Raw genomic sequence first — 26408 nt, 5'->3', positions numbered from 1 at the left:
AGTTCTTTGGGGTAGAGGGGATAGGGAAAGGGTTGGTGGGTCCCCTGGCCTCCATCGCATGCTTCTTGTCTCGGCTCAGCCTGCCTTGGGGGACCCCATATGGAATGAACCTGAGCTGCCCCCGCCCTGTGGAGCCCCCAGCCTAGGTTAGGGTCCAGAGCAGTAGTAGGCTCTGCCTCACACCAGTGACCACAAGAATACCCCTTCAGCCAGGCATGCTTGTTTAATGACATCTCCACCAGTAGTTGCTGAACCAGGGGCCTGTTCCTGGCTGCCCCAGACTGGAAATCTCAGGTTATGGGGAGCAAGTCCTTTACAAGCCAGCTGTGGGTACTGGGGTCCCTGGATGATCCTTTCTTGGGCTTGGCACTCACTTTCCTTTCCCACAAAGGAGGTGTCTGTCAGATGCCTGGGGCTAGGCAGCAGCTACCCACTCAGAGTGGGGAGCCCAATTCTGCCTGCTGTACCCGCTCACTCCTGTGGGTGCCATCACAGTATGGGGGCTTCTGAGTGGCCTTGCAGGTACATAAGGCCACCATGCGGGTCTCCTGGGCCTTGAACTTGAGTGGGGAGAGGCCAGTGCGTTGGAAGAAGTGGGAGCCATCACAGAAGGGCTGGTGAGGGAAAGAAAAGTTAGAAACCCGACCCCACGTGCTGGGGCTGGGCAGGTCCGGGAAGAGCTACACACCAGTTAGGGCTCAGGCTACCGAGTGACAACGCCAGGGTTCATTAGTTTACCTCTCATACTCCTATGTAATGTGAGGGTAATAAGAGTCGAGTTGTCCCAAGGAAATGAATAATGGTTATTATGCACTTTGCATGTAGTAAGTGTTCAGTAACTGAGTCATAGCATTAGTCTCCAGGACACAAGGACAGAATTTTCAAGGTGAAATGAGACCTTGGGTATCAGCAATGTTACACTGATAGGTTGTTTTTTGTTTTTTTTCCGATGGCTTTCAGTCTCCATTGGTTCATGAAACGCATTTCCATACCCATAGTCTGAGGTAAACTCTGGATAGGGAGAACCTGCGTGCATCACAGGACTTTAAGACTGGAGTATCAATTTTTGGGCTCCAGGAAACAATGGAGCATATAGAGTGGATGTGAAAGAAGACAGGGATAGCCGATTGTGAACTGGCTGCCCGGTGCCAGCAAATACTCCCCGACCATGCAGGGAGGTGTTCAAGCAGAGACTGGGTAATGGAAACCAAGGCCAGAGAAGTGCAGTATCTTGCTGTTAGTGGGCTTCTTGACCTTGGGGTCAGGGTGGGATAGGAGAGATGAGGGATATATGCAGATAAACATCAGCCACCAGTTCCCAGAGGGCAGGAGGCAGAGAGGTGAGGCCACACTACAGCTGGCATTCCCTTAGCACTGCTCCACCCTCATGAGGACTTGCTCAAAGTCAAAACTGGCAAAGTAGGGCGCTAACACCATGCCACACTTCTTGGAGGAAAACAGTTAAGAGCTCAGCTCAGGAAGGAAAGGCCCTGGAGGCTAATAACATGCAGCAGGTTCCCACAGGAGAGGCTCCTAAGGCAGAAGGGAGAACCAGCTGGGAGCAGGCAGCCTGGCTGAGAAGACAACAGGCTGTGGCAAGCAAGCAGGCAAGTCACATAAATAGAAAGGGGAAGGCTTTCAGAAGACACCAGGAAGGGGCAGCGGAGCTGGGCAGCGTTCCCAATGTGGGGGTCCTAGGCCTGGGAATCTGGCGCAGATGCTTCCTGGAAGGAGCAAGGAGGGAGAGAGGTAAGCCTCTCAGTGCTTGGAATAGAAGCCTGGAAGGTTCCTCTGAGGAGGAGGGAGCACCAGAACAAAGTCCAGAATCCTGGGCTCCACCCATTTAGCTGTGTGACTGAGTTTCTGTCTCTAGGCTCATTTCAAAGCTCAAGGCTGTGGGTGGTGCTGGCCTAAAAGTATTCTTTCATCTCCGACCTCCCTTATCCCTTCAGGTATGTGTGGGGAAAAGAGGACCCATCTTGAGGGGAAGCTCCCAGGAGACAGCCTGCTGTCCCAACCAGGAGTGTTAAATGTCAGTGGGAAGGTGGGGGTAGTGGTCTCACCTGCTTCTTGCTACGGCCACACACACACCACCTGTAGGTTTTCCCTGCTACCAGCTCCAACTTGATAGGTGTTTTCAGGGCCACCACGGACTTGGCTGGGGTTTTGGGGAACCATTTGGCCTGTGGCAGGGAAGATGAAGGGCCTGGAGTCAGCCCAGACCCTGGAAGTGCTTTCCTGCCTAAGGCCTTGTCCAGTTTCCCACTGGCCCAGGCTTGTGGCAGACGACTTCTGCAGAGGCTGATCTGATGCCACCCAGCAAGGATATTCCTCCCAAGACACTATAAGAGCACTGAGCTCAAGATAGGGAAGGGATTTCAAGGCATTCAGGTTTTGGGGTCCAGCTGCCTTCCGTTCAAACCCTGGCTCCACCTGGATGCTAGAGGGGAGGGCCAGGATCCTGACAGCTTGTGGGGACAGAGCCAGGAGTACAGTTTCCAGGCTCTCGCCCTCATGTGGAAAGGTGCTCACTCGGGTAGTAAATGGCCATCAGCTGTGATTGGATGGCCATCAGCTGTGGCTAGTTTGGCCATCAGCTGTAACCAGTGAGCCATTGGCCACTAATATAACTGCCGTGGCTATGCTAGCAGCAAATGGGGGCTAGCAAGCAGACAGTGGCTGAGCTAGCAAGCGCGGATTGCAGCGAGGCGCGGAGTATACTGGTATGACTCCCCTATCTGTGGCTCCGTGGGTGTTCCTTTTTGGCCTCACCATATTCTGCGTTCTTATGTGGGGAGCGGGAGCTGAGACCCTGCATGACACCCTGCATGACAGCCCAAGCAGACCAACTGCACCTGGGGCTTGGTTTAGCAGGCACCACTGTTCCCAGCGCAGAAGACTAGCTCCCTGCCCTGTGCCCTCTGGTCCAGTCTACCTGCCCTGAGCTATCTGGAGGTGGCTACGGGCAAGGCATTCTCAGGCTAGAGTCCCGGAAGCAGGGCTGACCCTTTCTGGTTCCATTCCCTGGTCTCTACTTTTGGGATCTCAGCCTGGTTGAGGGGGGGCGGGGGACAGGGTACTTACCAGCCAGGAGGAGATATCCCGCCTCTGGTTCAGATTCTGCAAGACACACAGTCATCACCAGACGGTGGTTTGGAAGCAGAAAAACAAAGTCAATAGAAAGAAGCGGAGAACTTCCAGAAGGGAGTCATCTGGGAGGGAACAGACAACGGCTTAGGGCCGTACGAGAAATGAGAGGGAGAGAAAATGGGTCACAAGAGGGGAAGGAGAGTCGCTGGGGAGGTGCTGGCACGCAGCAAATGCTCAGGGAGGGCTGCAAAGCACAAGGCGATGCGGAGACGGGGACGCTCAGCGGAGGGCAGGCGGGGCTGGGCATGGGAGGGGGCATTGGGCAAGGAGCGGGGGCGGGGGATGCTCACCCAGGCCACCCGTCGCAGGAGCGCGCCCACGTCGCCCATACTGGTCCCCGCCGCTACGCCGTGCCGGCTCCGCCCTGCGCCGGGGTCACCTTAACGTTTCCCCCGCCTCCGGGCCAACCGGGCCCCGCCCCGGCCCGGAAGACTCCGCGGGGTTCCGCTCGGGTGGGGGTTGAGGGCCTGCGCTGTCCGGTCCAGCCTCAGCCGCCGGAAGCCAAACCAAATGTCAGCTCCGCAGCCTGCTCGGGTCTCCTGGGGGTGTGGCTGGGGCTCTCCCGGAGCCCCCTCTCGTACAGGCGTGTCTGCGGAATGACCCGCAGAGCATCGCTTCGCGTTTCCTTGCCTGCTCCTCTCAGGCCACACACACCCTCCCACCACCCGTGTGAGTGAGGACCCTCCTGGGAGCCGTTTGCTCCTGCAGAGTCTAAGGCAGTGTTTCTACAAGTGCAGTGTGAGTACATCTCATCACCTAGGGAGCTTGTTTTTGACCAGATTCCTGTCGGCCAGGCCTGTACATCACATCCTTGTGGGAGGGGCACAGGTATCCGAGCGCTCAATATGCAGCCTGGGTATCTGGTGCATTCTTGTGACCTATTATTCTGAGTGCTTGGACAAATGTAAGATTGCCCCCCATTCCTTCCCACGGCTCCTACAGTTGGCAGGCCACCTCTTTACCTTTAATGAAGCCAGACAAAGCAGGGTCTCTTCCTTTTTTGTTTTTTGTAAAACATTCTTTTATTAAAAGAACAAGTGCTGTATACGAACTGCCCTTCGTACAAATAACATCCGTTATACAAAGATACAAGGTCCAGGTTATGCACAATTCCAGGCTTGGAGATGGCAGGGGGGGCATTGCCTTTTGGGTTGCGGATATAAAGGAGGTTTTAGAAAGAATGAAAAAGGAGCCCTGGGTTTGCAAACTGTGGCTTTCCCTCCCTGCTCCCCGAGGAAGGGTCTGCTACATTGAGACAGGCTGGGATGGGAAGGGGAGGTAGGAGTCAGGGTTTGGGTCTCCAGTCTCCCCACCTAAGTCCCAAGTTGGGCTGGAGGAAACAAACAACAGGCAATGGAAGGCACCCCACAGTCCCCAACTTTTCAGCAGATCAAGTCAAAGTGGTAGGGAGCTAGACACTTAATGGGATTGATGTGGCTGGAGGCTGCCCATATTGGGCCCCACCTTCTTCCAAACTCCCAATGGAAGTGACTTGAATCCCTCCAGGCACCTCGCCCCAGGAAAATAAGTTGAGACAAAGGAGAATTGGGAGCAAGCTGCCTACCCCTAACTCAGGCCCACCACACAAGGAAGATGCTGGAAACTAGCAGGGGGAGACTGCCTTTGAAAACTTGTCTGCATTTCCAGTTTGGGAAAGGGAAATGTGGAGGTTACCCTTCCTCAGAGTTGGCCCCTGGCTCTGGCTCCCCTCATGGTCTGGGCCCTTCCTAGGAGTACTTCCCTAGAACTCAGTACAAGATGGCAGGTGTGTGCTCATCAGCCTCAAGGTAAGGGCACCTGGAGGCAGTAGCAGACCCAGGAGCCTGAGGGAAAGAAACTCACACACAGGAAAAACTTTTCAAAAGCAATCTTTAAAGTGTCATTGTCTATGAAGAGGATCCATCAGCTCTGAGCTAAGACAGTGCTACATAGATACCCTCCCACCCTGGGCACAGCCCTGCACTCACGCACGTCACACACACAGCGACAGACAGACAGCCCATGGAGGCAGTGCAGTGGGGAGAGTGGAGGACCAGGAGGCCAGGGTCCTGAGGGCTGGTCCCCTATCCCTCTGAGGCTTGGAGGTATCACCTGTGAAGTGAGGAGCTGGCTCAAACCTTTAAAGACAGGTCCCTTCCAGCTCTGACACTCATGCACCAGCTGTGACCTCAAGACCAGACAGTAGCTCTGCGTGCATACCCCACTCATACCTCCAAGCTGAGGGTGATGACACACGAAGCTCCACGCTCATGCATTTTCAAACCCCACTTCTGCCCCACAAACCACATCCTTCCGCTCCCGTAGACAGAGATCTATAAATCTGCATCCCTTCCCACTCCACATCCAAATTCATCCTGGAAAAAGGGACCGAGGCTTGGAGAGGAGGGTGAGGTCAGTATAGCCATCCTCCCCCCCCCCCCATATTGGGACCCTGATCCCTCGTGAAGATCTCCAGACCTTTCCTATTAATATAAAGCTCCCTAAAGGGTGGAAAGATACCACCATTCTCCTACACCGCCCCCCAACCCCAAATCGAAGGAGAGGGACAGCACCAACCCATATGCAGCCTAGGTCCTGTCTGTAAATCTAACCTGACAAACAGCTGCTGCACCCCAGCCTGGGGAAAGCTGGAAAACAGATTCTTGGAGATGAGAACCCCAGACTCGTGGGGGCTGGGAGGGAGGGCCTTGTTTCCAGTGCACTAAATCATTTAGACCTCTCACTCTCCACCACAGCAGTCTTGGGCGGATGTACTTCATCACCATCCAGCAGAGAAGTTGACTTCAGCTCTAAGTGGGCGGGCCTTGGGCAAGGGTGTGGGTGTGAATGAATAATTCTTTTAAGAATCTCCGAAGGTTATTTTTCTTTTCAGTGGTTTGGGGGCAGGGAGTTAGAGAGCTTAATAGATGAAGATGAATAAAATGCTGAATTCTATAATTTCTTTCTAACTGATATTTAGCATTAATAAAAAGTATTTCTGAGGTCATCACAACTGCATCTCCCCTCCCACAAGCCCTTGCAAGTGCCTAAGAAATTGCCTCTGAAGGAGTCCCACCCCCCCTCCATTATCAGCTCCCTAACATCTTACAAAGTCTTATCAACAGGAATATTAATATTATTTTCAGTATCAGAAAAAAACCAGTTGAGCAGCACAGGCAAAAATATATCTGCACTACATTTCTGTCATTGCCAAAAATATACACATCTTCTTTGCTTTATTAAAAAAAAAAACCAACAACAACAAAAACCCAAACAGAAACACACACACAAAAAATCCACACATGCAAAGAAACTGACAAGACATGAGCATCAGGGAAAGCTGGAAATGCCTTCTCCTGGCTCCAACCCCAGTGCAACTGAAACACAGACACAGGCTTCAACCTTGCCCCTCTCCTGGCTGTCCCACCGGCCCTTGGGCCTTAGTCACCAAAGGCTCTGGGCAGGTGGACTCTTTAAGGTGAAAATTTAAGTGTTGCCTACTATACCCAGGGGGAAATAGCTGGTGGGCGAAAGGACAGTTAGGTCAGCTTAAGCTTAAGTCTCCCCTGGTTGGTGGGGGTGGGGGTAGGGTGCAGGAAACGGGCTGGCTAATTCTGGGAGGGAGGTCTTCACTAAAGAAAGTGGCACTTTACCCACCCTTGCCCTGTCCCCCAATCCCTGGAGCTCCCCTGTGCCAGGAGGCAGGACCAACTACCAGTGGGGGAAGGGGAGCTCTGAAAGGGCACTGAGACCGTGTGGGGTCTGGGGGAGGGAAGGCAGGATATTACCCTGATTCAAAGCCCTCAGCGCCCAGTTACTCTCCAATATTGGAGTACTGTTCTGGTTTTTGTTAACCATTCGTGCCCCGGAAAGGGACCAAAGTTGGTGAGGTGGGGAAGGTACAAACAAGAGCTGGGAGCCTCCCCCGCCTCGAGCACTACTCCACCCCTGGCCTCAGCTGCTCCAGGTCCAGGGGGAGATAGACAGACAGACACACACGCAAACGCACACACGCTCTCTGAGTCAGGCAGCTCCATCTCCCCACCCTCGGCACTCCTAAATCCAATAGTGCAAACAAGGGGCAGGGCACCCAGGGGGCTGGACCTCCTCCCTGTCCCCCACCATCCCATCATTGCCCACCCCCACCGAGTGGGGAGGCTTGGGCAGAGTTTGAGGCCATCCGACCCCTTCCTCAGCCCCCTAGTCTATGGGCTTTTACAAGCTCAGCTTGTGACCCTTTTTGGGGGGCAGCGGAAGGGGAGTGGTGAGAACAGTCCAAGGGATCCCTCCTGCCATCTACCCAAGTTGGGAAGAAACTGCAGGTACAGTAGGACCACCCCTTCTTCTAAGATTTCTGTGAAGGGGCAGGCCCAGGGCCTGTCCCCCCACTCTCCCCACTCAAGTGCTGATCCATTTTATGTGGCAGGTCCATCCAACCCCCCACTTATGCTGTGGCCCACTTTGCTCTCTGGGGGACCTTAAAACATTGCTGAGAGTAGGGGCTTCTAGGCGGACTTAGAGCCTGTCCTCCCTCTGAGCCCCTCACAAAAGGTTAGTGCAGACGGGGGAGGGGCCAGATGGAAGGAGCGCCTCCCTCTCATCTCAGTCCTCAGCGCCAGCCAGCATGTCAAACACTCCCCAGGTCTCAGCACGTGCTCTGGGCCTGGGCTCTCCAGTGTCTGGGCGCAGGTGCCTGCTCCAGGTTAGGCCCTGAGGCCAGGACTGCCCCCTCCACTTGGGGGGGGGAGGTCAGGAGGGGTATGGGTGGATTTAGCCTTTTTCCTGGTTAGCTGAGGCTCCCTTGTCAGCGGTCTGGAAAGAGAGGAAGGGAAGCTGGGGGTTTGGAAGGTGTTTGGTCCCAAAACCCAGTTGAAAATAGCTCCCTGGGTTAAGAAAGCTGTTGTCGAGTACAGTGAGGGAGCCCCGCTGAAGCTCTTGGACTGGGCTCGGGTGGGTCCACACCAGGGTCAACTTGTTGAGGGAGAAGTTGCCCTGCACAGGGGTGCCTGGCTAAGCAGGCTTGTGCCAGCCCACGCCAGCCAGCACCCCGAGCTCTTGCAGTATGCCCTCAGAGGAAGGAGGGAGAGCCTTTCGGGAAATGGCCCACCCAGAGCATCAGCTTTTTCTAATCGGTCCACTCAGAGAGGAAATGGCCTTCTCAAATTGTACCCAGAGGAATGCTGCTTTCTAATTGGTCCTTTTACTATTAGTCTATGTTCAGAGTGTATCTTTCTTGCATCTACAGGAGGGCACCCACGTGCTAGCAGAGGCCCTGGCATCTGGAAAGGGTGTTTTGCTGACCTAGGGGTCACTTCCTTCCTCCTAATGATGTACCTTCTGATGCTCCACTTCTGCCCATCGTGGAGAAGGAAGACAGAATGGCCCAGGACCCCTTACTCACCCCTCCTTTGGGGCCACTGCCACTGCCGTCTGCCCCCGATAGGCTGAGAAAGGGGTTGGTCTGGGCAGTCAGGACTGGAGGGCCGCCTGCTGCTGCTACTGCTGCGGCTGCAGCTGCTGCGGCCATGAGACTTGTGTTGTTGCCGAGGGAGGGAGCCACCAGGGCTCCGGCGGGCAGCAGGGGTGGGGCAGACGCTGTGGGCAGCAGGCCAGGCGTGCCAGCGGACAGCAGCGGGGTGGAGCTTCCTGCCAGCAGGCTGGCCATGGGCAGCGGGGAGCCCCCCGCCATCTGCAGCCGCTGCAGGTCCCGCTTCTGCTGGAGCTGCTGGAGCATCTGGTAGACGACGGTCTGGTGCTCCTGCAATAGGCCAGACGGGTCAGCAGCCGGTGGTCCCCGCAGCCAGCATGCCCTGCTTGGCCTGGGTCCCCTCCCGTCACAGTAGAGCCCTGAGGCAGGAGACCTGGGACATAGTCAAGCTTCTCTTGTTTCTAACTCCCCACTCTGGGCGTCAGTCTCCCCATCCGGGCAAGAAAGTGGCTGCACACCATCAGTGGGTCAGCTGGGGCACTACAGGCCAAGCACAGGGTGTTTACATCCCTGGCCCCACCCCCGTTACTAACACGGTTCCTCAACCCCCCTGAAGATCCTTGGGGCAGATCGGAAATGCTCAGTAACTGAGGACTCACTGCCCTCTAGACCTGCTCTCAATAGGATGTGATTGGGGCCACTACAGCGTCCCTTCCCCAATGCCCAGGACCGAGAGCAACCCTTCTCCCCGCTGTCCCATAAGGGATGCTCCACAGAGGCCGATGTTCCATAGGTGCCCAGCCCCAGTCTCACAGGTGTAATCTCAGCCCAGCCTGGGGCTGCCCTCCCTCCCCAGGGTGGCCTCGACCCCCTGAGACAGGCCCTTCTGGGAGGGTAGGTGGCCTGTGAAGGGAGGGTATTACCGGGGTCAGCTGGGGGGAGGCAAGGAGCTGCTGGAGCTGTTGGAGCTGCTGCTCTTGCTGCTGCAGGAGGTGTCTCTGCTGCTCCGTTAGGCTGAGGCAGAGGGACAAAATACAGACCATGGGAAGGGACAGGGAAACACTCCTCCCTAGCCCCCACAAGTTCCCAGACTCCCTCAGACCCAGGTGGAGAGAGGCAGGGATGTGCGATTTTAGTGAACTAAGAGAAACAGACTGAGCTCAGAGAATATAGTGGGAGGGAGACAAGTTAGATGGAAGAATTTTCCCAAAAGGAAAACCTAGATTGGGGTATAAGAGATAATCAGACGATTTTGTCAATGCAGAGTTGCCATCCATACGGCACTTATACCTAGGGAGTTCCTGGGGCCAAGAGGTGACTAGATTCTATACCCTGTAAGACTGGAGGATATTTTTCCTTTGGGGGACTATGGGTGTTTGGGGGGAGTCCCTCCCAGAGCCAGCCTCCCCGTTCCCTTTCCCAGGCTGAGCTCTCCCTCACCTGTTGAGACAACCTGGCAGCTGCAGCGTGGGGGCCCCGCCAGCCTGGCTCAAGCCCGCAGGGTTGGGGGCGGCAGCCCCATTCAACCCCCCCAGGAGCCCATTGAGGGGCAGGGCCCCGCTGCCCGCCAGCCCCCCCAACAGCCCCTCAGCCATGGGCATAGCCCCCAGCCCCGCTGCCCCGGGTGCCCGGCCCAGCCCGTTCTGTGGCTGGGGCGGGAGCGGGGCAGGGGCCCCCGGCAGGGCCAGGGGCAGAGTAGCAGGGCTCTGCTGGAGCAGGGGCAGCGGTGGGGGCGTGCTGTGGAAGGACAGCGACGAGCTGCTGCGGCTGGGGCAGCCTGAGTGTGGGTCCTGGGGAGGGAGGGGGAAGGGAGGGGTCAGAGGGGCAGGGGGCCAGCATGACCTTTCTGGCCCCCCAGCCCAGCACCCGTCAGCATTCACAGAGCACAGCCACCCATACCTCACCCCCAGGCAGAGCCACCCAGAAGGAAGAAGCAAGGCCCAGGGCTTAAGGCTAAGAATCCAAACTGTCTTCACAAGTCATATCTAGAGACCACTTCCTGGGGGCCGCAGCACCCCTCATCATCCTTGTTTGATACCGAACATCGATGATGATAGTGAGCATCTAGTAAACCAGACCCGGGGTTCAGTGCCTAACCTGCACTGTCTCACTATTCCCATTTTACAGGTGAAGCCCTTGATTCTTAGGCTAAGTAACTCTGCAGACAGCTGGAGTGAAAGGCTCAGGTTCAAATCCTATGTCCATAATGCAATGGCCTGGAAGGCTTCTCTGCCTCAGTTTACTCACTCAAAACATGGAGGTAACAGTAGTACCTATTTCGTAAGTACCTATTCCATAGTGAAGACTAGGAGAACAAACCAATACTTTTAAACATCTCAGCACAGGACATGACAAAGGGCAAGTGTGTAATTAATGTTAGTTATTATGATAATTATTATTGCCCAAGTCACAGTAAGTGGCAGAGAGAACAAGAAACAAGTTTGTTTGATTTGAATAACTGCAATGTAACAATAGCAACTGCTACCCCAACCATCACCAATTGCAAAGGAATTCTTTTGTGTGAGGCACTACAACAAACCCTTCACAAACACTTCTCACAGAGGCCTTGACTAACCACCTGATATGTACGGAAGAATCCTGCCCCCCCCCTTCTTTACAGCCTTTAAATTATTTCCATCTTAGCACTTTTCCCGGTTTCTAATTATTGATTGTATGCTGAGATTTAACTTATCTCCATGAGCAGGACTCTGGCCATTTTGCTCACTGATTGCTTGGCCAGTGCCTGGCACTAAGTAGACACCTCATAATTACTACTTATTTAAAAAATGAATGAATGGATCAGTCAACCCACTGCTCAGCCAATCACTTCATTGTCCAGCCTCCAATACAGCCTGAGGTGGGATCAGGAGAACCTTGAGCCTCCCATCTCCTGCTCGTTCCCAGTGTCCCTCCCTGTGGTGCCCACCTCGGAAGACGTGGATAGCGAGTTGTCCAGGCCAAGACTGTTCTTCCCCGGGGGACTCTTGCTGGTGCTCAAGGAATCGCTGCTGCCGGCTGAGGGAGGGGGATCAGAGAAAGAGGTCAGGGGTTGAAGTCAGGGCTACTTCCTAACGTCCGGCAGAGGCCCCCCTCCCCCCACCCCCCCCACCCCTGGCTTGGTAGGATCACACCTACCTTGGGGAGGCAGGCCATAGGGCCCAGGGACAGGGCCGTTGGCGGCAGGCAGGACGGCAGGTAGGGCGGGGAAGGGCACAGAGAGCTGCACGTTGAGAATCTGCAGCCGCTCCTTCTTGGCCGTCAGGCTCAGGATCTGCTCTTGAAGCCGCTGGTTTTCCTTCTGCAGAGCGTGCAGCGCCTTCAGCATCTCCACTACTGCAGAGCAAAGGCGAGAGCTACTGAGCCCCGCGGGTCTGGGGAGGCGGGGCAAGGGCTGAGGGCGGGGCCAGATGGCCTGAGGCGTGGCCTGGAGGGCGGGGCCTAGCGGAGAAAATCTGAAAAACGTCTAGGAGACTAGGCGCGGGCAAGCGAAGGACTCTGGTGAGCTGGGGAGCCAGAGGAGCGAGGAGCAGGGTCTGAGGCGCGGTTCGAGGCCTTGTGATTGGCAGGGAAGAGGTGGTGGAAATTCGGGCTTAGTAAGGTATGGACCAGCAGGCCGCGAGGACCAAAGGCGGGGTACAGAGGGGTAGGGGCCAGGAGCAGGGCCTAGCAAGGATTAAAGGTGAGGCTAAGGTTGGCAAGAGTTAAAGCTGGGGCAGGGCCAAGGCGCGGAACCTTAAAGACGTTTAGGGACTTCGGGGAGAAGGGAGACCAAGTTTGGGGGTCCCAGAGCAGGTCTCCCAGCCCTGCGCCACCCCTTCTCACTGTTGACGCCGGCCTCGCCATCGCCCTGCTTCTCCAGCAGCTGCTCCATGTTAGTCGTCCCGGGGGCTGCTGGGTCTAACTGGCCGCCCCCGCAGGGTGCGGACGCAGTCTGGTCGAAAAGTGCTGGAAGGCTGCTGATGGGGGACCTGGGGCCAGAAGGTAACACCGAGCTCAGGCTTACTTCATGCCCTCACTCGTCTCCCTCTCTTTCTCCTCCCCCCTCCGGGGTTCCAGTCATCCCCTTCTGGACCCCACCCTCTCCTGGAGCCCACCTCTCCGTCCCTTCCTCCCAAGTCCCTCCAGCCCCGCTCCCAGCCCCTCCCCCAAGCCGCCGCCCCCTCCCTCACATGGAAGACAGACTCTCCTGGGGGGAGGTCCCCCGACACCGGAAGCTGCAGTCCTCCAGGTCTGGCTCTTGGAAGGAGAAGGGGAGCAGGGATCAGTGGGGACGGGGTGCGGTCGGCCTCAGTGTCCCCGCCTGTAAGTGGGTGCGGGATCTGGGGCCTTACCACAGATCCCTTTCCCCAGGATCTCCCAACCCCCGTCTAGCAGTTACATATGTCGGAAGGCGCTGGGAGCCCCGGCTTGGAAACCCGGTCCCTTGGAAAGTAAATCCATAGATTTGGTCTCCATCCCTTTCTCTAGGCAGAAAGACTCCCGCTGCCTAGCAACTTTCAGATCCACCTCCCAATTCTTTCCTGGAAGCTTCAGAGTTATAGAAATTTGGGGACAGTCCTGGGTTGAACTTGGACCTGATCCTTGCTCTGTGAACTTGGTCTTGAAACTAACCTTTGAAGTGACTGTTTTGTGGATTAAAGTAAGGTAATAAATGTGAAGTGTTAAACTGCATGCAACAAGCCCTTAATAATTATAGTTATTACAATGTTTTGTATGACTTTTTATATTCATTAACTCACAAGTTGGACGGCAAAACCTTTGGTTGGACCACAGAATTTCGATTTGGGTTTCAGCGGAAGAAAGTCACCCTACTCTCTCTCAGGTCTTTAATTATGGAATCCGATTCGGGCCCCTTTAAGGCCTACTTGAATTGGTTGACGGAAGGTAGACCTCGCCCCCTAGACGGCCAGGTGGTGTCTCTGCACCAATCCGCTCTCTGGATTGGTGGCGTTGACTCTCCAGGGAGAGGGTGGGGCGCCTGTGACCCGCCCCTTTAACATCTAAATACCTGTAGAGCAGGTTGCCCAGCTCCGGAATCTCATAAACGCTGAACCCAAGAACTCACTAAGAGGCAGCAGGGAGCTATGCTGTGGCGGTAAGAGAACTGGGCTTGGAGTCAGGGGACCAGAATTTGAGCTCTGGCTCTGCCTTTCTCCTGTGAGATGGTGTAGTAATTCTTCCCTGTACCCTGGTTTGTTGTGATTTTTTTTTTGGTAGGGTGGGCAATGGCCAGAGGGAGGGGGCAGCCAGAAAGCCCTCCCATCCTTTTTGGGGTGACATGCAGGTGATGGGTGCCCCTCGGGACTTTGGGAGGATAGGGGCATGGGGTCAGAGACTCACATACCTGTGTGGCTGCTCTCTGCTTGGGTGAGGAGGGGGTTAACAACACCCATGGGGGTTCCAAAGATGTGGGTGGAAGGGAGGCTAAAGGTAGAGCCAGCCAGAGAAAACACCTGAGGGAAAGGAGGCAGAGTCCAGCCTAGTGGTTATGCTTGGATCTAGGGCACAGGGGTGCGGGGGAGGAGAGGATCAGAGAGAGGGAGAAGTTCTGGGGTGATCAAGCCCAATCTCTCAAGTTCCCATGGAGGGCTGGGGTCTGTGGCTGCCTGTCCCCCACCTGCCCAGGGATGGAGGAGCCCAGGAATAAGGCCTCACCTGAGTGGTGGAAATAGAAGCAGAGGACGAGGGGAGGGTGCTGGTGAATGGGGAGCGGCTGAGACGGGGCAAGGCTGAGGTCCCTGGGGGCCCCAGCAGGCTGGAGGAGAGGGGGGTGCTGCAGACAGCCCGCAGCATTCCGCCACCGTGGGAGATGGGGTCCTTATTACTGGTGTAGATGCCTAAAGGCACGAGGACACAGAGGGAAGCATATTATCACCAGTCTCCCAGATCCCTCCTCAATCAGGTGGCTGGGGCAGCCCCTCCGCAAGGAGGACACTCCCCTGGATCTGGCCACATACACACCAGTCTAACCCTCTTGCTGCTGAGATGTCACTTCTTGCCTGGGTGACATCTGCTTGACATGACAGCTGATTACACTGCCCTTCCCAGGCCTAGGGAATTCCCAGCTTTTCTAATACACCAACCAAAACTTTCTAAGTTCTACTGACAATCTAACCCAATCTCTCCCACCACAACATGCAGAAGACAGGTACAGGGAATATCTTGGAGGTAACTGTCACCTCCATCCTTTATCTGTCCTTTAGAGCAGTTTCTATCACATTTCCTTCTAACTGCATGTTTATGCTTCTGTCTCATCACTAAACTGGCTGGGCCCTGAGATGCCCTCCATCCCCAAGGGTCACTAACCTGCCCCTAGCAGGGGGGACTCCAGGCTCAGGCTGGGCAGGTTCCCAGAAGGCCCAAAGGTGCGGGAGGCCAGACCCCCCAGGCCGGAGCTAACCAGGGAACCTCCGGAGAAGGGTGAGGCAGCAGTGGCGGTAAAGCCAGCCAGCTGGGCACCAGGCAGGGGAGGAACAGCTGGGCCCCCAGTGCCCTCTTTATTCCGGCTGCCCTTGGGACGGCCTGGCCCATGTCGGCTCCTCTTGCTGGCTTTGTGCTTCTTCTCCTTCAGGCCTGTCTCAAGGGTCTCCTCAGCAGGCGCAGGGGCAGCGCTCAGTGTGGGCATCCGCTTGTGGGTGCCTGCTGAGGCCCCGGACCCAGAGACGTGGGGAGACTTATAGTCCCCAGGGGATGGGGCCCGGGCCCGGCCCGAGCTGGAGGTGGTGGTGGAGAAGCGCATGATGGGCCCAAAACCAGAGAAGACCACCTTCTGCTCAAAGAGGTCAGCCTTGGGGGGCTCAGGGGCTGAGGGAGAGGGGGGTGCTGACGGGGTGGGAGCTGTGGGCTTGGAGTACTTGTCCTCCTCTGGTTGCTCCAACTTGGGGAAGGCAGAGAAGTCAGGGGAGCTCTGCAGGGACGAAACTGCACAGAGGGAAAACGGAATTATAGCTGGACCCCAAATCCTTCGCTCCCTCCCACTCCCAACATGCAATAGTAGGAAAGGGGGGGATGGGGAAGCCTGGTTTCCTGTCCCGGCTGTGCCACTGTTTCTATGTCCTGGGATGAGTGACCCCTACCAACCCCCCAGCTTCCCCACTTATGATAAAGTGGGAGGAGAGAGTTCCAGCTCAAGAGAGAAGGGTTAAGCGGAGTGTTTGGAGAAGTGTAACTTGGTGGGGATACCCCATCTTTAACACGAACCAATTTAAGAAGCAAATGAGATGCAAACCAATATGCAAAGGCCCTTGCTAGAAAAATGCAGGGCCAAAGGCTGTCCCACTCCCGGCAGCCTCCAGGAGGCTCACCTGCCCACACTCACCTGCAGGCTGGAAGGGCCCCCCAGAGGAGGAGGAAGAGGAGGAGGAAGAGGAGGAGGAGGCGGAGGTGAAACTGCTCACACCTTTCCCACTGCTCAGCTTCTTCCCCTTGTGACTCAGGCTATGGCTGGAAGACTTTTTCCCCTTCGAGTCCCTGCTGCTCTCAGAGGCCTCCTGAGTGCCGGCCTCATGGTGGGAAGAGGAAGCAGCTGAGGAGACCTGAGGGAAGGAGGAGAGGGGAAGGGTGACGCCAGCTGCCTGGGCCTAGGCTCAGCTGGACTTGTGAGTGGAGCAGGAACACACAAGACTTGGGGCTCTACTGGGAGTCTGGAATTAGCTTCAGGAAGGACTTTTGGGCAGAGAGAGAGAGATGGTGGTGAGAGCCCACAGACCAGGGAGATGGGGAGGCAGCTGTGGAACATCTGGGTGTGAGAGGGGAGTGCACTGAACCCAAGCAGCTATCTATTCTTCACCTCAAGCAGGAGAGAGATGAAAATGGTCCCCGAGTCTATACGGATGTACTCATCTGTTCATTCGTTCAAGAAATACTTAGGGGGACCCCAGAGGGATGGACTTTGTGCTGGGAAGTGGTGTGGGCAGCAAAGAGGGCTGCCCTGCCCCTCCCCCCTTAGGCCCTCCAGGCATCACCACTCCCTCTCTGCTCACCCCAAGCTGCAGCCACCTGGGACTGACACCCCATTCCCTGGCCACACTGTGCCCTCCTAGACAATGTTGAGCTTGCACTGCCAAGTCCTGTGCCAAGATAGCCTATCCTTACTCTTCTTGGAAAACGTCTCATCCTTCAAAATCCAGCTCGGAAGTCCCCTCTTCATGAAGCCACTCGACACCACGAGTGGTACAAGTTACTCTGTCCTCTTATTTCCAGGGCACCAGGTACCCACGGCAGCCATGTCAATAGCTGCCACACTGTACTGAATTATTGTCCCCATGTCTGAGGCCTCCAGTAACCTCTCTGAGGGCGGTAGGGCAGGGGTTGGTGAAGCATGGGCTCGGGGTCGGGCAGAACAGGCTGTGAGCCTGGCGGGCTCTGCCATTTACTGCCGTGTTTATATTACATGGTCTCAACCTCGCTGAGCTTCAGTGTCCAGGGCTAATTATGCCTATTGAGAGTTCCGAGGAGCATAATGCCAGATACATAGTGTGTGGTCATTAATGATGATTCTGATGGCTGTGGCTGCTATTAATACACTGCAGAGACGGTGTCTGTGGTGGTTAAGTAGAGGCCTTCAAGCCAGACTGCGTGGGTTCAAATCTTGACTCCACCATTTACTAGCTGTGTACTTTTAGGCAAATGTTCTGTGCCTCAGTTTCTTCATTGATTAAATGGGATTAATGAAAGACCTACTTCATTGGACTATTTGGGGGATTAAATGAGCTAATCCCTACGCTCTCCTTCCATCCCCATGTTCTAGAAGAGACGCTGGCAGATGGTGAGTGAGTTAGGGCTTCATATTAACTGCCAGGGATGGCGCTTTTCCTTCTGGTAGAGACCAGGTATACAGTAAACGTTTGCTAAACCAACAAATGCCAGAGGGAGGATGGACGAGGGAATGAGAGCCACCCTGCTTTGCCCTCACTGGGCGGAGCCCTTGTCTCCTCTTCCTTTTTTGTTCTTTTCAACAGCTGGAGTTCTGAAGGGAGCCAGATGTGGTTCTGAGAGCAAGGGAGGAGAGGGAATAGGGGGAGGGGTAGCTGAAATGCTGGGGTGGGTGGAGGAGGAAGGGCAGAATGCTCCAACATGTCCAAGGGGACACCTAGCCACCGGGCAACTCCCAGATCTCTGGTCCTCTTTCCATGTGCCTGCAGGTCCCTGGGAAAGGTCAGAGGGCAGAGATGACAAGCTTTCCCAGGTGAGTTCTGGGAGGCAGGGCAGGGAGAGGGTTACTGGGACAGTTGTCACAGCAACATCACCCTGGGAACCTGATACCTGAGCCTCCTGCTAAGATGCCCAGAGCTCTGCCAACCTCCTGAGGCAGTGAAGGTGAATGGGGCAATAATGGTGACAGGAGGAAGCAGTTTCTCCAGGCCCTTTTTCTCCTTCCCTGGGGAGGGCTGGCTGGAAGGAGAGGCAGAGAAGGCTGCTCTGGCTTGGATTAGTGACCCTGGCCTCACGTAGGGCATGACAGTTGCTGCCCATTTCTGGAGACAGGCCTGACACATACCTTGCCCCTACTGGGAAGGTGGGATGAGTGGGGAGCTCAGTTGTCAGGGGCCTGTCCCCCCATGCTACCATGGGCTACACTTTCAGCCCCTCCAACCTGCATGCAGTGGGCTTTTGGTTACGGAACAGGCTCTGGGGGTCTGTCTGATATTGAGGCGGGGTGAGACGGAAGGGTCCTCTCTACCTAACTCTCGGGTACGGGCCCTAGAAGCTTGGAGAACTGGCCTGAGTACTGTACCCGCAGACAAGAGCCCAGTGCTGAGGCTGTGTCTGGGCAGAAGCAGATGTGAACATCTGGGAGCCAGCAGACAGGGCGGTACCCTACCCTGCCCCCGCCCTCCTGGTTGGTCAGGGATCCAGGGGGCTGAGAAACACAGGCTCCTCCTAGGCTGGAACAGGAGAGTAGCAGGGGTAGAGGTGGGGTACAGAGGCACATTAACCTGCAGCTGTGAGTGTCCAGGTCCCTGGCCCACCTCCCCCCACCATGGCCATCCCTCCTGGGTGTGAACAGCGTACCTTGTCAGCATTGGGGACCATGGGAGGGGTGAGGATGCTGGGGGGTGACTCAGGCCGCTTCTTGTGCTTCTGTTTAAGGCGTTCCTTGTCCTTTCGACTCTGGGGAAGGAGAGGTGACCAGATATTGGTGTTGGGGGCATTTGGGGGTGAATATGAATATGACATGTTCATGTGGGGAGTGGACTCTTCTCAGAGATGGGCTTTGTGGCCGTCATCTCCCCCTATGGAGAAACAGGGGGACTTTGGCTGGACAGAAGTGGCTCAGGCAGGTTCCTCTGAGAGCCCAAAGCCCCTCCCCCTCCTCCTCCCTGCCTGCTAAAAATAGCCTGTCCCATTATCACGCCAGTGACACAGAGCACCACACACGTGAGCATGCACCTGCAAGGGTGTCCACTCAGGACATGGAGCTGTGCAGAGTAACGGGAGATGGGCACCCGGGTACGTGTGGCATGAGGGGAAGCAGGCATGTACATTTACAAGGCTAGACTGTCGTGATGTTTGCGAACATGCAGGGCCATGTGTTAGGAGCTTTGGGGACACTGTCATGCTACGGGAAGGACACTGGAGGAACCACACAAACACAGAGCGCCCCAGGGAAGCCAGGCCCTCGCCTCACTCTATGACCCTCACTTGTTCCTTCCTCAGTCCCCTCCCAGCTCTCAGGGGCTTCAGTGGGAGAAAGGATGCAGGTCCCAAGGCCCTGGGGGCACCTTGTGGTGGCTTCTTGAAGGAGGTGCATATTTGTGAGTGAAGGCAGGACCAGTAGAGGGAGAAGACTTTTACCTTCTTCTGGCCCCTCTCGTGGTGGGAAGGGTGCTTCTCCTGCTGGGTGGGTGGCGAGGATGACCGGCTTCTCCGGCCGGTGATGAAGCCACTGCTACCTCCCCCGGTACTGCCTCCTCCTGCTCCTGCTCCTGCTCCTGCTCCCCCACCTCCCCCGCTGGTGTGCCGGGAAGTCTTCTGGGGAGAGAATTGAGAGAGAGGAGCTGCCAACGTCTCCTGTCGTTAGTTTAGGGAAAGGTTCCTGTTAGGGAAAGGTTCCTGAAGCTCAAGGGATCCTGGGGGCCAGTCCCCCTGCCCTGTCTGGCACTAAGAAGAACTTGTGTCCTCAACGATACTCTGCTCAACAGAAGGGCATTCTCTAGAGCTTCCCCAGCTGGCCTGTTCAGTGCACAGTTTTGGCTACTGAGGCCCAGAAGAGCCAGGGGTGTTTTGGCTGCAGCAAGGCATGCTGGAGGTAGGAGTGGGGCCCCGGTCCTAACTCTCCATCTACCTCTTTCTATGGTGCCCTCTTGGCCTATTTCAGGCAGCCTGAGCCATGGCCCACCTCCACCTCCTTCCCAGGGATAGATGTGAGGGACCTTTGTGAGAGCCCCTGCACCCCTGCACTCCACACTCCATCCTCCCCTCCAGACACTTTGCTCCAGCTATCAGCCCTGCTCCCTTGTTCCTGGCCCTCTGACTCCACCAAACACAGTTCCTTCTGTCCCAAAGGACCTGCTGCCCTTAAGAAAAGGGGAGGAAACGTCCACAACGAAAACCCAATGACCTCTGTGCTGCCCCTCCTCCCAGCCAGGGCCTGCCCCCGCCTTCCCTTCACTGCTAATACACTGCCCAGTCTGATGGCTTCCCCTGTCCCCGACTTGCAGCTGCTCCCTCTAAGGTCACCCACTACCTCCCAATTGCCAAACCCAAGGACTAATTTCAGACCTCGTCTGACCCAATCGCCCTCCTAGGGATGGACATCACTCCAATCCTGCCAAGCCCTTAAACTCTGCTTCATGGTTCCCTTCACACCCTACCCTGGTGGGCACCTGGGGATTCCAGCCCCAGCCTTCTACAGCTGGGGCTGGCACTACCACCCTGTCTGGAGATCTGACACCCACCAAACCTAAACATTCCCATGTGGCGCGTCTTATAAACCAAACTGAGTTCCCTACCTTGTCCTAAGTCATCATCAAACCTTGACATCAAGGTGACCACATGACTTATGATCCAAACCAGGACACAATAGAAAATGAAAGGAGTAACTGTTAATTATTACATGAGGAGAAAAGGCACAAACTGGGACTGTCTGGGGTAGACCAGGCCAGACGCTAATCCTACAGAAGCCTGCTGCGTCCTAGTCACAGCACTCCCAGGGGCTCAAGCCCGATGCACCTAGCATGGAGAGCCTGCCTCCTATATGCCGTCCTCAACTCCTCCTCAGCCATCCCAACAGGTAGGCAAATCTACCTAGAAACGGTTCTAGAGTCCAGCCTCATCCCTCCATCCCCCCCTCTCGCAGCTGTCTCCCAGCCGCCAGCTCCGGCCCTTTGGATCCAGCTTCACAGCGTCTGCCAGGGTAATCTTCCTAAAAAACAAATCTGATCATGTTACCCTCCCACTTACAAGCAGCCTAACAAGCCTGTGGCCTGGGGGTGAGGTCCATGCTGAGTTCCCAATCGGACTACAGCCTACCTCTCCAGGACACCCCACAGCTTCTGCAACACGTAAGTCTTTCCACAGATATGAGACAGGACCCCTACTCAACTCTCTCCTTGGGTCCCTGAAGCCTGGGACAGAAGCAAGCCCAGCTGTGGCCCTGCCTGAGCTTTTTCACCTCATGTCCTGCCTCGTCCCCACCCAACACCCTGTTCTGCTGCTCACACAATTCTCCTCCTTTCAGGACGAGGCCCATGCTAGTCCCCCTGCCCAGTGTTCCTCTCTTTGCCTGGCAAGCTCCTGAGGAGCTTTCAAATCAGACTGCCTGTTCTAAATGCCATGTACACTGTGAAGTAAGTGACATAACCTGGTTGGGTCTTCGTTTACTCACCTGTACGATGGGAAAATACAGTACGCCTAGTTTTTAGGGTTGTTGGGAGGATCACACAAAGTAACACACATAGAGAGCTTAGTCCAGTGGCCAGGGCACAGTAATCCCCCCCACCCACATTCTGGCTCTTCTTGTTCCCACCTCCACCAGCTTTTATGCAAACTCGTCTTTGAAGCCTCCCAGACTCTGCAGGGCAGAGTCTGAGCTCTGTCTTCTGGGATGGGCTGCTTGGTTCACCTCTGATTCACACCCCTCAGCCTGTACTTCAATTTATTCTTCACCCAAAGAAGGGATCCTCAAGGGCAGGGACGAGGCTCCTTTCCTCTCTGTCCTCCCAGCAGCAGGCCCCAGCCTGGCCCCAAGCCCATGCCCTCTACACCATGGCTGACTGAGCCACTCACGCCTGGCAGATGCACTCACCATCTTGCTGAAGTGGTATTTGCAGTAGCCGCAGTACTTGACGTTGTCGACCTCTAGCACTTCTTCCTCACACAGCAGGCCTGCCATTTGCGCACTAACCAAAGAGGTCAGATTGAGAAAGGTGTGGCCACAAACCAGACCGGCCTCCTCCCTTCTCCTCTCTTGGACCCCAGCTAGGGCAAAGCGAAGATCATCCAAGGAAAGCAGTGCCATGATCACCAGAGACAGCAGCTGGGACGAGCCCATTTGGCGGGAATCCATGGCAAACATCGGGAGGGGTGGGTACAGCTGGCCTGGGATCCCAGAGAACCCTGAGGCGTGGGGGCAGGCAGGGGTCTCACCAGGTGACATGGAAAGCTTGTCGACATCCGTGGCGGTTACAGGTCATACAGGCTCCTGAGGCTGCCTTGCTCTCCCGGCCCTGTTCCTCGCAGATGTAACATGTCTACAGAACACACAGAGTAATTGTCCGCTCTTCCCTTCCACCTAAGGGACCCCTCAATTCCATCCTCTCCCCATGATCCTAAGTCAGTGCTATCCAACAGAACCTTCTGTGATGATAGAAATGTTCTATATTGCACTGTCCAATACAGTAACTATGAACCACACTGGCTACTAAGCACTTTAAATGTAGCTTAGGAACTGAATTTTAAATACTGTTTAATTTTAATTAACTTACATAGCCAATGTGGCTGGTGGCTACCATAATGGATAGAACAGTCCTTGCAGTGAGCCCTGCAAGGCCAGGGGCTGTGTCTGCCTTGCTCACCGATGAGCTGAGTCCCACCTCTCGACTTTTATGTATGCAGTTCCTTCTGCCTGCAACCCGGAACCCCACCCTCCTCAAGGCTGGCTCCTCATCTCCCAGGTCTCAGCCTAAATAGCTCTTTCCCTGATCACTTTATTTAAAGGGAGCCCCCCCCGAGGTATTCTTTATTTCAGTACCATGTTTACTTCACAGCACTTACCACAAACTGCATTTACTTTATTCACTTGTTTACTACTATTTAGTTTTCCCACATAAGAGTGTGAGTTCCATGGAGCAAGGAGCACATCTCTCTTGAAAAACACTGAAAACTGTACCTAGTGGTACCTTGCCCCAGGTTTGGCACATAGTAGTCAATCAGTAAATGTGTTCAGTGCATGAACGAATGAATTGCTTGCTAAGGTCTACCCTGGGGCAGCACTTAACTCCGGAGCATGAGCATGTCTGTCAGTGGATGGTGCCTAGGTGCCTCCCCACCTCCCGAGTTCCCTGAAAGTGTCGGCTGGAGAGAATCAAATTACACTGGATGAAGAGAAAGGTGGAGGCACCCAGCTAGGGAGGGGACTGGTACAGGGCACCGGGGCACCGTAGGGGCTGCTGACCTTGTTGAAGCGATCATGAGGCACATACTGCAGCACGATGGGCTCCATGGTGAGCACGTTGGCAAACTGCACCTCAGGGATGTAGAGGGCACACACCACGTGGGCCCAACCTGGGACAATGTGGGGCTGGCCTCAGCTGCCATGGCAAGCCCGAGACCCTGACCACTCAGAGCCTCACACTGCAGACAGTCCCCTTGTCCATGGCTTTCCCATCAGAGTCCAGTGCCAAACAGGAAGCTGAGCCCCCCCCCCCCCCCCGCCTTCCCAGACCCTGCTCAGGGGGCCTTGCTGACCTCAACAGACGAGCCCTGGAGCTCAGGTCCCCCCTCACCTCCATTGTCAGTCCTCTTCAATGCCCCGTCTTTGTGTGGGCACAGCTCACACCTCTGCCAATGCAAACAGGCATAGGAATTGAGGGGAGCCTTTCCAAAAGGGGGTGGGTGATCTGCTGAGCTGGACCCCCTGAACACATTCAAAGGGTCCCAGGAGGAAATAAGCTGTCTATTGGGGAATGGGTAGGGGTACAGAGGAAACAGGATTGGCCACAAGTTGGTAATTGTTGACGATGGATGATGGGGACATGAGATTAGTCATAGTATTCCCTCTACTTTGGTACAGATTGGAAATTTTCCATAATAAAAAGTTCAAACAAACAAGCAAACAAAAATAAAAGGTCCTGGGCCAGAGGTGGGGCAGAATGAGGGATGAGCTGAGGGAGAGATGGGGTTGGTGATAGGTGTGCAGGAAACAGGAAGTCCTGTGTGACAGTCCCACCCTAGCCTCAGCCTCAGAATACCCTAGCTTAACCCGGGGAGATGCTCAGGTATATGGGTTGGAGGGGGGAGGGGAGTCTCAAACTTACCACCCTGGCTGCTCGCTCCTGAGATTCACATTTCCGGCAGAACCAGGGTCCTGTTGGCACCTGGACGATGCCATAGCAAGCTAGGGGTGGGGAAGGAGAGTCATGGAGCAAATCTGTCAGCAGTGGCTTCTCCCAGAGTAATTGGGAAGGGGGGTCACTCTAAAGGACTAACTAAAGACAGTTCCAGTGTGGGGGGCAGATGCTGCTCCCACTAGCTAGCCAGCAGGACCACAAAGAATGCCCAACAGCACAAGGCCAGCCTTCAACCACACAACCAAGCACTCCAAGCAGGGGCAGGAAGACTGAGTCCTTGACCTTAAACTCTAGATCCTCCCCCTGTGCCCTTTCTGGACCCAGCCTCTACCACCCGGAATAGAGAAAACCACAGGGGCAACATTTACAATAGTGAAACACAGTTTTGGTTGTTATGGGGGGGGGGTGTCATTTCTTAAAGGGCCAGTAAGGTAAGAGCCGGGAAGTTGGGGGTCCAAGAACCTCATCTTCTGCCTCTAACTATAACAAGTACAGGTCAAAAGTCAAAGCTGAGGGCAGGTGCAGTGCAGGTAACCTATAGCAGAATGGCAAGAAGAGCCTACAGCGACAGCATTAGGGCAGTCCCAGGAAGGGGGAAGGCAGCTGGCTGTGCCAGACAAGCGGGAGATACCAGCCTGCGCCCTCGGCAAGATTCCTCAAGGAGTTAACTCCCGAACCATGTGCTGCTGGGGGAAACTCCAAACCTCCCTCTTCTCGATTCCGGCCCCCGGCACAACCTCTCTCCTATCCACAGCTCTTCCCCGGAGGATTTTTGGAGTCCCCTCTCCCCTGGGACCCTTCTCCTCCCTTCTCAATTCCGCTCCTCCCAGTATCCGGAAGCGGGAGGGGGGATGACTCCCCCTTGACCTCTCCTCTGGGAGCCTGGACCAAAATAACCGGGCAGGAGGGGACACCTCGAAGGTAAACATTCTGCCAGCGGCCCCGACATTGGCGGTGTGGAGCGCGGAGAGTGCACTCACTGCCCCCTAGACTGTCCCCAAACTCCCTCAACTTGGGGTGGGGGGCGCGGGACTGGAACAATAGGCAAGAAAACAATGCCTGACCCGGTCCTCCAGGACCAGGCGGGGGGAGCGCCCCCGACGCCTCCCTTCCCTTCAGGTGGGGTGGGGGAGGGGCGCCCAAACCTCGGGAGGTCTCCGGAGGGCGCGGCCCGGGGCGCCCTGCGCACACCGCCCCCGCGGTCCCGCCGCCCCCCGCGGGCCACCCCCGTACCTTGGTGGACAGCCACGCTGCACGCGTGCCCATCACAGTAGACCAGCGGGTTTTCGGCCCAGCCCCTCTCGTCCGAACATACGCAGCAGCCTCCTACCATCTCCTTCATACTCCCATGAGCTCCCTCCGGGGCTGGGGCGGGGGGCCGGCCGGCGGGGGTCGGGGGTCAGGGGGGGAGGGAGGGAGCGGGGGGCCGCGCGCCTCCTCGCTCCCTCCTCCTCCTCCGCCGCCGCCGCCGCCGCTTCTTTTCTTTGCCTCCTCCTTCCTCCTCCTCGGCGTCCTCCTCCTCCTCCTCCTCCTCGCACGCTCTGTCTGGCCGCCCCCCCCGCCGTGCTCTCGCCCTCATGCCCCGACGGGCCCCCCCCAACAATGAGACCCGCGCGCCGGGCTCGCCCCCTCCGCGCCTCGCGCCCAGTTACCAGGGCCGCCCGGCTTCCACGCAGCCGGGGCCCGGCGGGGGAGGCGCCGAGTAGCACATCGCGGGTGCCCGCCCCGCACCACCCGCTCACGCGCCGCCCCACTGGCCCCCCTGCCCCGCCGCGGCCGCCATGGCCGCGCGCCTCCGCTCGCTCGCTCCCGGCCCGCCCGCCGCCCGCGGCTGGGTAAAGTCTTAGGTTCAGGGAACAAAGCCTGGCTTGGTAGGGAGCTTTTCGCTCGCTTACTCCGCGCTAATTTTTCCTTTCTTTTTCTTTCTGCGGTTCTCGGTTGGCGCTCCTGAGCCCTCCCTGTGCCTTGCCCTTCTGTCTCGGCCCCGGGTCTCCGATTCTCCAGCCCCTTCGGCCAAGTCTTCCTCTCTGAGGCTGTTTTTCAAACCCAAGGAAACTTGGGAGTGGAGAGCAGGGAAAGGGGCACGGGAACAGGAGCGACCCGCTCGCCCCTCCGTGTCTGGGGGCTCTTTCCTTGGAGGCCCTTCTGGAGGGTGGACACTCACACGCAGAGGTTTGCTCATTCAACAAGTATTTATTGACCTTACTATGTGCAGCCTCTGGATACAACAGTGAACAAAACAGGTATTCCTGCCCTCGGGGAGTTTCCGGTTCAGCTCACAGACGCACACGCACAGGGACTCACCTTAGAGGCACACCGAGGCACCCAGACACAAACTC

General features: G+C 56.2%; 1 protein-coding gene across 6 annotated transcripts; it reads right to left on the bottom strand.

Moving 5' to 3' along the window:
• Positions 1–204: 204 nt before the first annotated feature.
• On the bottom strand, positions 205–25859 carry LOC109451973 (MLLT6, PHD finger containing). Of its 6 annotated transcripts, XM_074319953.1 has the most exons (22): positions 25303–25857; positions 24037–24116; positions 23506–23560; positions 23175–23284; positions 22148–22251; positions 21807–21900; positions 19355–19531; positions 18572–18670; positions 15876–16092; positions 14864–15478; positions 14213–14394; positions 13902–14010; positions 12727–12793; positions 12380–12525; positions 11693–11890; positions 11484–11572; positions 9998–10347; positions 9481–9571; positions 8531–8887; positions 3085–3120; positions 2064–2183; positions 205–614 (listed from the first exon to the last, which is right to left on the bottom strand). In XM_074319953.1, the coding sequence occupies exons 1-22, from the start codon at positions 25409–25411 to the stop codon at positions 435–437; spliced, it is 3585 nt and encodes a 1194-aa protein (XP_074176054.1). In that variant the 5' UTR covers positions 25412–25857; the 3' UTR covers positions 205–434. The 6 variants fall into 6 exon arrangements, with proteins under 6 accessions (XP_074176054.1, XP_019596122.1, XP_074176051.1 ...); XM_074319950.1 differs by lacking the exons at positions 205–614; positions 2064–2183; positions 3085–3120 and adding an exon at positions 4143–7941 and having other exon boundaries at positions 19355–19528; positions 25303–25859; XM_074319949.1 differs by lacking the exons at positions 205–614; positions 2064–2183; positions 3085–3120 and adding an exon at positions 4143–7941 and having other exon boundaries at positions 25303–25858.
• Between the last annotated feature and the right edge of the window lie 549 nt (positions 25860–26408).

This window comes from Rhinolophus sinicus, linkage group LG15 (genome assembly GCF_036562045.2).
Source record: "Rhinolophus sinicus isolate RSC01 linkage group LG15, ASM3656204v1, whole genome shotgun sequence".
Taxonomy (NCBI): Eukaryota; Metazoa; Chordata; class Mammalia; order Chiroptera; family Rhinolophidae; genus Rhinolophus; species Rhinolophus sinicus.
This window is presented reverse-complemented; position numbering and strand designations above follow the sequence as displayed.

Excerpts from the sequence above, each read along its gene's own strand:
- LOC109451973 (XM_074319953.1), bottom strand. The coding sequence starts at position 25,411 with ATGAAGGAGATGGTAGGAGGCTGCTGCGTATGTTCGGACGAGAGGGGC. Across the intron at positions 24,117-25,302 it reads CAGCGTGGCTGTCCACCAAG|CTTGCTATGGCATCGTCCAG; the intron begins GTACGGGGGTGG and ends CCCCACCCCTAG. Across the intron at positions 3,121-8,530 it reads GCAGTGGCCCCAAAGGAGGG|AATCTGAACCAGAGGCGGGA; the intron begins GTGAGTAAGGGG and ends TGTGTCTTGCAG.